The sequence below is a fragment of the Chiloscyllium plagiosum genome, chromosome 10, assembly GCF_004010195.1.
Source record: "Chiloscyllium plagiosum isolate BGI_BamShark_2017 chromosome 10, ASM401019v2, whole genome shotgun sequence".
In the NCBI taxonomy this organism is placed as follows: Eukaryota; Metazoa; Chordata; class Chondrichthyes; order Orectolobiformes; family Hemiscylliidae; genus Chiloscyllium; species Chiloscyllium plagiosum.
This window is the reverse complement of record NC_057719.1, coordinates 85,431,357-85,441,799: the sequence shown is the minus strand read 5'-3', so window position 1 is coordinate 85,441,799 and position 10,443 is coordinate 85,431,357. Positions and strand designations below refer to the sequence as shown.

General features: G+C 40.8%; 1 protein-coding gene across 1 annotated transcript in view; it reads left to right on the top strand.

The window, feature by feature from the left end:
• The first annotated feature begins 48 nt into the window (after positions 1-48).
• dnajc17 (DnaJ (Hsp40) homolog, subfamily C, member 17) overlaps positions 49-10,443 on the top strand; it is a 163,231-nt gene continuing 152,836 nt past the window's right edge. The window contains exon 1 of the mRNA XM_043698256.1: positions 49-415. Within this exon, the coding sequence (XP_043554191.1) occupies positions 341-415 (75 nt within the window). The 5' untranslated portion in view covers positions 49-340. The remainder of the gene's footprint in view (positions 416-10,443) is intronic.

Below are 10,443 nucleotides of genomic sequence, written 5' to 3'. Positions count from 1 at the left end.
CGTGAAACCGGCGCAGTGTGGACTACAGGTCCCATCTCGCATCGCGCCCACTGCAACGGTAAACTGGACTACAATCCCAAGTGTCCGCCAGTGTGTGCCGTGATGCACGCAGGGAGTTGTAGTCTTTTCTGGGTGAAATGCCAACTGGTATGAGCGGACAGTTGGAGACTCGGAAACTACAATCCCAAGGGGCTTCGAGGATCGAGGGCCTGGTGTTTTGGAAGTCGGGGTTGAGAACCGAGTGGTGAATGACGAGGCCCGAGTTTTGTTCGAAGTCGGTTTTGAAAGGGAAGGCCAAAATCTGCTGCCTCGGATTAGGTTACCTTTAATGTGAGGAAGGATGGCAGCTAAAGAAATCCTGCAGTTAGACCTCTACTCGTTGCTGGGGGTTAGTGAGGATGCAACTGGTAAAGAGGTAAGGAAATATCTGTGCAATTTTTGGTTTGAAATACCCGCCAGTGACTACTGCCTGAAGCCGGGTCTTCCTCAGGGACAGTATTTACAACTGGTCCAATCTGTCTAGTCGCAGCGTCAGGGATCACAGATTGGTCACAGGTCAGAAAGAGGTTGTTCGGTCCTTCGTGTGTGCGCGCCTACCCACCCAATGTGCAATTTACCTGGTTCTATACCTCCCCTTCCCTTTCAAATCACACTCCCAATTCCCTCCTGCATGCATCAACTGAAACTGCTTTCATCACGCACTGCATTCTTGAACTTAACCATTCGCTGTGTAAAAATGTTTTTGCTCACGTTTCTTTTTGTTTCTTTTACCAGTCTCCTTAAATCTTCCACAAGTGGGAATAGTTTTCTTCCCAATTTACTATGTCACGTGTTTCAGTACCTCTATCAAACCTCTAAGAGTCATAGAGATGTACAGCATGGAAACAGACCCTTCGAACCAACCCGTCCATGCCGACCAGATATCCCAGCCCAATCTAGTCCCACCTGCCAGCACCCGGCCCATATCCCTCCAAACCCTTCCTATTCATATACCCATCCAAATGTCTCTTAAATGGTGCAATTGTACCAGCCTCCACCACATCCTCTGGCAGCTCATTCCGTACATGTACCACCCTCTGTGTGAAAACGTTGTCCCTTAGGTCTCTTTTATATCTTTCCCCTCTTACCCTAAACCTATGCCCTCTAGTTCTGGACTCCCTGACCCCAGGGAAAAGACTTTGTCTGTTTACCCTATCAATGCCCCTCATAATTTTGTAAACCTCTATAAGGTCACCCCTCAACCTCCGATGCTCCAGGGAAAACCGCCCCATCCTGTTCAGCTTTTCCCTATAGCTCAAATCCTCCAAACCTGGCAACATCCTTGTAAATCTTTTCTGAACCCTTTCAAGTTTCACGACATCTTTCCGATAGGAAGGAGACCAGAATTACACGCAATATCCCAACAGTGGCCTAACCAATGTCCTGTACAGCCGCAACATGACCTCCCAACTCCTGTACTCAATACCAATACAGGAAAGCATACCAAATGCCGCCTTCATTATCCTGTCTACCTGCGACTCCACTTTCAAGGAGCTATGAACCTGCACTCCAAGGTCTCTTTGTTCAGCAACCCCACCATTAAGTGTATAAGTCCTGCTAAGATTTTCTCAGCCTTCTCTTAAGTAAAATTTTCCATTTCCAAATACTCAGTTCCAGACTGGTTTCATTTCTATCTCAAAGCTTTTACTCAATTTATGTAGTTTCACTGACCCCTATAAAATGCAGGGATCACAATCCAATTAATTATCTGCAATATGTCTTTGTTTCCTGTTCAGTTAAGATCAAATCGCTTATCTTACACTGTTGTTTCAGGCATCGACCCATTGTCAGATTGAGGTAACTCAAAAAAACTTTCGACAGTTCAATAAAGTGCAACATAATAAGTTGCTATCGAAGTTAAAGCCATAGATTAAACGAGACAGTGACAGCATAGAAGTCCACAAAGCGACAGGAAAAAAAAGAGCAGTGGTGAAGGCTTTTCTTTTAAACTACAGGATGTTATGCAGTATTGTTCCTCATATCTTCATACCTGTTCATGACTTTGAACATGGTTGTTTCATAACTAAATTTCAAAATTAGCAATGGGAAAACTTATAGTGAATTGTGAGAACATGGTAGATATATTTTAACTCAGAGAAGTGAAACATTTTAGTGAGAGTGAGGAGTGTAGGAATGGCAAAACACGGGATTGTATGCATACAAAACATTGTAAGTGGCAGTGTAGATTGAGAAAATGATTAGTAAAGCATACCGGATCTTGGCCCTTCAAAATAGAAGCATCACATGCAAATATAAGGAAGCTACGGTCAATCTTTATGAAACTCTGGTTCACCCTTCACCAACTCTGGGTACTGACATTTTGAAAGGGTTTGAAAGCTATGTAGAGATTGGTTCCAGCAGTGATAACCTTCTTCTGTGCTTTAATACTTCAATGATCTTGTGAAAGAAAATATGAAGGATAAAACCAGAAGCAATGGGCAGAACAGGTTTGTTTCTCATTCTCTGTGGCTCATCCACTCATCTCCAGCGATAAATGTGAGGAGCTTTGCCTCGAAGGCTGAGTCATCATTGAGCTGCATTTGCCATATTTCTCTTTTTTCATCAATTCAGACTTCCTTCTTGCCTGCTTCTTTCTTTGTCATTTCTAACTTCTCTTCCCTCCTGTTTCAGAACTAATCTTGACCTCCGTATTCTTCTACTCTTTCCATTAAATTGTAGACCCAAACTACACCCAAATTAGTTGACTTCTTTAAAAGTGTGTTCTCTCGTCAAATGCTACACCCAACTTTTCTTGAATCAGCCAACATCACCCTTGTTTCAAACAAGTCTAGCATCATTGTTCTGTCTTTGAGAACCACAAAACCATCTCATGTTGCCCTTTGCTCTCAGGTTCTAAAGATGTTGTAGTTTCAAATGTGACCTTTTTTTGCAGAAATTGAAATATGACGTTGCATTTGAGGTTGTGTGCCTGCCACAACACTGAATTAACCCTAATCTAAGTTAAAAATGACCAGCTTTAACTCTGTGGTATATTGGTCTTCGATGCTCATCTTATTCTGTCTGCAGCATTTAGTGTGGCCAGCCGCACCATTTTTTATTTCAGAGCTTCTTCCCCACAGTCCTGCTATATGGAACTATCTTCATCATTACATTCTTGACATAGACAGTAAAAACCATCAGGCAATCTCATCCCACCCCTGTCCGCATTTGGATATTCCTGGTCCAATACCTTACTGCTTCTAGACAACATGCCATCACTTTCCATCTGTGCACCAACAATGCCCAGCTCTACCTGTGTGCAACCTCTCTCCACCCCTATGCAGCTGATGTTAGTCGTGGATGAGCTAAAATTTCCTGCAGTTAATCATTGTGATGACCTCAGCCATTGTCTTTGGTCACAGCACAAACTCAAATCACTTGCTTCTGATTCCATCTCTCTCATTGGCTAAAATCTCCGGTTGAATAGCAAATTAGGTGTTCAACTTAAGTTGGAGTGAAGTGTCTGACGCCATAATCTTATCAACCACCAAGACCATCTCCTTCCACCTCCATAACATTGTCTGTCTCTGCCTTAGCTCAGCCCAAAGTGTTGCTGAAACTCACGTTCATATGTTTTTTAAAATCCCTGGACTTGATATATCCAGTTACAAATGACTCCCATTTTTTCATAAAGCTGTAAAGCGGAGCTCATCCAACATTTGTTGCCCAGATCATAATTTGCACCGAATTCTGCCCACTCAATCAGCAGTGTTCACTGGCTTGCATTGGCATTCAGCCCTCTAACACCTCAGATTTAAATCTTGTCGTCTTCAAAATGTCTGTAGCCTCCGCCTTCCTGTCTCTATATAACCTTGTTAAGTCCTATTTCATTCTGCAATCTTTGTGTCTATCCATCTCTGGGCTGTTGCAAGTTTCTTGCTTCAATTTCCTACTATTGATAGCCATTCTGTCAGCCAATTAGACATAAACATGTAGAGTTCCCTCCTGAAAGCCTTTAAGTCTTCCTGAAAACCTTCTAATTTGTCCAAACATTTGACCACTACCTGTAACACTATTCCTGATTTAAGTTTATTATTTTTTTTCGAAGGATGAGTGTGTTACTGTTTGAGCCACCATTTATTTCCTATCCCTACTTGCCCTTGAGAAGGTTTTGGTGAACAGCCTTCTTGAACTGCTGCAGCTGATGTGGTGTAGGTATGCTGCTGGGAGGGAGTTCCAGAATATTGATCTAGTGACAATGAAGGAACAGTGATATGGTTCAAATAAGGATGATCTGTGGCTTGGAGGGTTGCTACCATTGGCCTTGCAGGTAGTAGAGGTTGTGAGATTAGAAGTTGCTGTTGAGAGACTCTTGATGAGTTCCTATGTATCTACAGTTGCCACATTGCAATCGTGCTGGGGGAAGTGGATGGGGTGTCTATCAAATACTTTGTCTTGGGTAGTGATCAGGTTCTTGCTGGAGCTGTACTCATTCAGGCAAATGAATCCTAACTCTGTGCCTTGTCGATGGTAGACAGGCTCTGGGAATATCACAGAATTCACAACCACTGTTATGGCCACAGTGGTTATATATTTGGCATGATTCAATTTATGGTCCATGGTAATTTTGCAGGATGTTAATAATGGGAGATTTAGCGATGGTAATACCATTTAATGTCAAGGAGAATGGTTCGATTCTCTCCCATTGGAGATGGTCAGAAGTACTGAAGTAGTACAAATATTACTTTCCACTCATGCAAGGTATTGGCCAGATCTTGCATGGAACAGCTGAGGAGTTGGAAATTGAATTGAATTTTGCACAGCCATTCATGTACATCTCTGCTTTTGACCTCATGTTAGAGGGAAGTATTTTAGTGAAGCCGATGAAGTTTGCTGGGCCTCCAAAGACCAAAGCATTCTTTCTTCGAGCATTTTCCCTGACAAAGTATTTGTAAGTATTCAATTTTGCCAAAATTCCTTGATACCACTCAGCCAAATGCTACTGTGACAAGCCTGATGGGAAGAGGACAGTTCGTTCTGATATAATGTGTTAGTTCCATTCCCATGTGATCTCGTTCTAAAAGAAAATGGTTTAAAAGCAGCGCGATTTAAACTATAATGCAGGATTGCATTATAGCCAGTACAGTGAAGGGAAGTTCACATTCTGTGAATAATGGCTTAAATCCTTCTATTGCATTATAGCCATTTGGCATTGAAGAAGCACATACTATAGCAGAACCGACTATAAACTGAAAATTGTGCCCCACTATTCCAAGTCATCACAAATGTTAAATTAACCTGTTTAATTTCTGGAATGGTTAATGCCTCACTGTGATGATTATTTAATGTTAAGATGCCATTTGTCTTAATATTGCTAATCAAGGCTAGTGTATGTATTACATATATTTTATTTGAAATATTAACTGGAAGATGAATGTTTAGATAGTTGTATTGGAGGGAATAAACTAGTTCTTTTTCAGTGTAAAGATTTCAGATTAAAGAAACTAACAGGAGGTGTCATTAACAACTTGTTTATTATGACAAACATCCTTTGGATTTAGCTTTGAAACTATTTAATTGGTTACACTGGTGATTATTGGTCTTGGTTAGTAATTAAGGACAAAAATGTAAAAAAAGTCATGATGATTTTGGTGGTGGAAAAATCGCTCAGTTGTACATGAGAGCACTTGAGAGAATTTTAAAAAATCCTTTTAACATGTAGCAAAATGGATTATTAATTACTAATGTACAAACTTATGTTATGACATAGGGCACACAGAAAAGCTCACCTCACCTTATAATCTGTTAAAGTATGAGTGACGAAGAACTACCGAATCCCTCTATTTAAAGAAAAAAAATAACAATTTATTCTTTAACTCCACTTTAAAAGAAAAAGTTAAACAGCTATCTACACTGTAATCCTTCTTCGTCTGATCAATTATCTACCTCCCACTCTATAGCAATATACTGAGCTATAAAACCCCTGATTTAAGTTTAACAAGAAAGTTCAAATTTCAAAATTAGCCAGCTGTCGCTTTTCCCTTGGTATCTTCATCTGTACTTTCCTGGGTCTTTCCTTCAGTCTTCTGTTTCACAGATTTCATATGAAAAGGTATCTTCCAAAGATTGAATCTGTGGTGCAGCCTGTTGGTGCTCTTTGCTGCTCTGGCTAACTGTTTAAAATGCCCGATTTTTATATACCCCAAAACATTGGACTGTCTCATTAGTTTGATGTCATCCAAAACAATAAAATTGAAATTTGATTGGATTTGTTATCTTGGGGCATAATTTAAACTGATTGGCCGAACTTGAATTTGTTGTGTAACATAGCAACCAAGTATTTGCTTCATGACCAAATGTTACATTTTTAAATTTTTCAGCACACGGTTTGCTTGTTAAGTCCTTGCCAGCTTTCAATCACTCTTAAAGGCACAGTGCACACCTACAACTTCATAACTCCTCCTCCCTTAAGAAAAAAAGAAACCATCGTAATGAAAAGGTGGCTTCATGTTTTCTATTGTTTTACCCCATTACCATGACATACATATGACTTTAATCTAAATTCATACTAACTTCTTCTCACATATTATATATATTTATATATTATAATAAATACTTATTTCATCGGTACTTTATCTGTTAAATCCGCGATAATGCATCTGCTATTATATTCTTATGACCCACAACATGTGTGATTTGTAAATTAAAAGTCTCTAATATAAGACTCCAATGAAATAGTCTCATATTCTTGTCTTTAAAACGTTCCAAGAATGTAAGAATATTGTGATCCGTGTACACAACCGTATCCGTCACATCGTTCGTGACAAACATTAAAATGTTGTAAGGCCAGTCCCAGACTCAACAATTATTTTTTGATCATAGAATATTTTCTCTGGTGGGTATTGAGGTTCTTTGAAAAGTAACCAGCTGGCAGTTTGATTCCATCATCATCATCATCATCATCCTGTAGCAGTACAGCTCCAACTCCTATGTCACTAGCATTGATGGCAACTATGAAGGGTTTCAAAAAGCTTGGTGTGGTGTTTAATATTGCTTTTAAATTGTCAAATGCCTCCTGGCACAGTTCTGTCCACCGAAGTGTTGTGTTCTTTTTCAGCAAATCTGTTAATGGTGCCACTACGCTGCTGAAGTTTGAAATAAACTTCCGATATTGTCTGCTTGGTCCCAAAAATCGAAGTACCTCTTTCTTTGAGGTTGGTCGTGGAAATTCCTCGATGGCCTTCGTCTTTGCATTCCATGGGGGTCAACCTTCCATGACCGATGTTATGTCCCAGGAACATCACCTCTGCTTTCATGAATTCAGTTTTGTTTAAGTTTATTACCAATTTTGCTTATTTTAATTGGTCAAAGAGCTCTGCCAACTGTACCATGTGATCTTTCCAGGACTCACGAAAGATCACTACATTGTCCAAATAGACTGCACAGTTTGTTAACCCAGCAACAACTCTGTTCGTGAGTCTTTGGAATGGGGTGGGTGCGTTCTTCATTCCAAAAGGGCATCACTTTGAATTGATAGAGCCCGTTTGGGATAACAAACACAAATCCCTTTCACCTTCTCTGATAAAGGTACCTGCAAAAAACCACACCGTAAGTCCAACTTTCTTGATACAGTCCTCTAATCTCTGTATTGAGTATGAGTCCAATTTCGTTACAGCATTGACCTTCCGATAGTCCACAAAAAAATTGTTGAGTCCCGTCAGGTTTGGGAACTAAGATGATGGGCGAACTCCACTCTCTCTGCGGTTTGATGATATCTTCTTTGAGCATGGCCTCTACTTCCTTCTGGACCTGTCTGGCTTTGAAAGGATTAAGCCGATAGGGGTGTTTTATTGGAATAGCATTCCCTACGTCTACCTCATCCACAATACATTAGTCTTCCCCTTCTTATTCCTAAATATGTCCTCATACTGCTGTAACAAGCCTTTTAACTGTGTTCTTTGCTCCTGAGACAGATAGTTTACTAACCTGTCCCACCCTTCGAGGATTTCCTCATTGTTTAATGTATTTTGAGGCACATCAAACTCTACAACATCTGGATTTGATTCCTCACTCTGCAGGGTAGTAATTAATACCTGTTTCTCCAGTTCTTTCAGATCATAACCCTCAGGGATATCTTCTGCCTCCTTTTTAGAGTATGCATCAACATGTATATCTCTTATTGTCTCGTCTTTCTGTTGCAAGTCCATTAGCCTTTCAGGATTAAAACTTCTGTCTGACCCTCTGCCTGTTCAGGTTTTTCCTACACCATTGCACCAAACAGGGTGTCCGCTAACTGATTCTCAACTCCTTCATCTTTCTCTTTAGTTTTTGCTTCGTGCTGGGACTTATGATAGTGGGATCTTGTTACTACACAGTCAGGGATATTTCCTGGATATTTCTCTTTTAACTCCTCAGTTTCTTGGTCTTCCTTGGGCTTTTCCACAACAAGGGGTGTCACTCCAACCTTGGACTCTGCTAAATTGTTGCCAAGAACAATCTAGATTCTTGGAACTGAAACTCTGTCAATCACTCCCACTGTTACTTCCCTAGTCTTGGGTTGGCACTCCAACCTGATCCTACATAGGAGAATGCTAAATTTCTGTCCTTCTATCCCACAAATTACTCCCTTTAGTAACAGGTCAGAAGGAGTGCAAATTTGTTGATCTCTTACTATTGGAGACTAGTTTGATCCTGTAACCCCAAATTTCAACTTCTTGTCCTTCTCCCACTGTTCTTTCTGAGTAAACTTTACCCACTGAGGCAAATTCTTTATAGAGATCAGGCACTAACTCCATACCCAGCCCCTGCCTAGGCTGTGCACTCTCCTGCAGCTCCTTGGCTCTTCCTGTGGTTTCCTTTACTACTTTCACTAATACCACTGGCTTCGTTTCTTTTACCACATCTATTCCCACAGTGCAGCAGGTCAGGCAGCATCCAGGGAACAGGAGAATCGACGTTTCGGGCATAAGCCCTTCTCAGGAACACATTTTCAGCTCTGATCTCCAGTATCTGTAGACCTCACTTTCTCCTCTATTCCCACAGTGCCTTTCTTTAACGACCAGCACTGTGACTTCACCTGTTCCACTGTACCATAGTGGAAACACCTGAGGCCTTTTACTACTTTTCCACCCTCTTAGGCTTCTTTTCTAAGCTGTGGTAAACACTTAGTGTTCTCTATTCTTTGTTTCGTAGTGTAGGATCTCCCCTTCTCCCAATTTGTATCTCTCACAGGATGAAATTCTTGCTGGAAGCTTGTCATATGCACCAATGTATATTCTTCTGCTCTTCTTACTTGCAGAACTTTCTGTTCCTCCATGTGAATTCTTATCTCTGGAAGTGAGTTTTTAAACTCCTCCAACAGAATAATCTCTCTTAGAGTCTCATAGGTTTTATCTATTTTTAAAGTCTGCACCCATCTATCACTACCTTCTCTTTTAATCTCCATTTTGTTAACTTGACTTTGCTGACTAAGTCACAACTTCTCAAGTTCAAATTCATTCTCTCTATCTCTATCTCTATCTTCTCGCTCTCTTTGCTCACCAAGAACTCACTCTCACCCCTCGCCCTCGCCCTCACTCTCTCCCACCTCTTTGCTAATGCTAAGAGTATGGTTTTTTCTTTCTAAACTTTCTTCAAACCCCAGAACCTCTTTTGCAATTTTAAGAGCTATTTCTCTCACTTTTAATTTCAAAAAAGCACAAGTAAACGAAATTAAACAAATTGTCTCACCTACGTTTTATTTTAAGATCACCGACCCTAACCGGCAAGTGTTTAAACTTACAGGGCTTTTCTTATACCCTAAATCTAGATCTCGTGGTGGAAAGAGGCACATTAGTAACATTTTAAGGTGTAGCTTGATAGATACATAAACATGAGGCAAACTAAGGGATAGATTTCATGCACATGCAATAAATAGAGGGTTTGAATACGGAATGGGAATTGGCGCAAGCTTGGTGCGCCAAAGGGCTTGTTTTTGTGCTGTATTGTGTTGTATAACTGTAACAGTCCTCAATTCAGTAGCTGGTTGGTTAGTCTAAGGTTTTGGCTTGAGTTGGAAGATTTTCTCTTTGCAGACTCTTTGGTTCATAGAGTCATAGAGATGAACAGCTCAGAAACAGACCCTTCGGTCCAAACAGTCCATGCTGACCAGATATCCCAATCCAATCTAGTCCCACGTGCCAGCACCCGGCCCATATCCCTCCAAACCCTTCCTATTCATATACCCATCCAGATGCCTTTTAAATGTTGCAATTATACTCGCCACCATCACTTCCTCTGGCAGCTCATTCCATACACGTACCACCCTCTGCGTGAAAAAGTTGCCTCTTAGGTCTCTTTTATGTCTTTCCCCTCTCACCCAAACCTATGCCCCCACCCCAGGGAAAATACCTTGTCTATTTATCCTATCCATGCCCCTCATGACTTTATAAATCTCTGAGGTCACCCCTCAGCCTCTGACGCTCC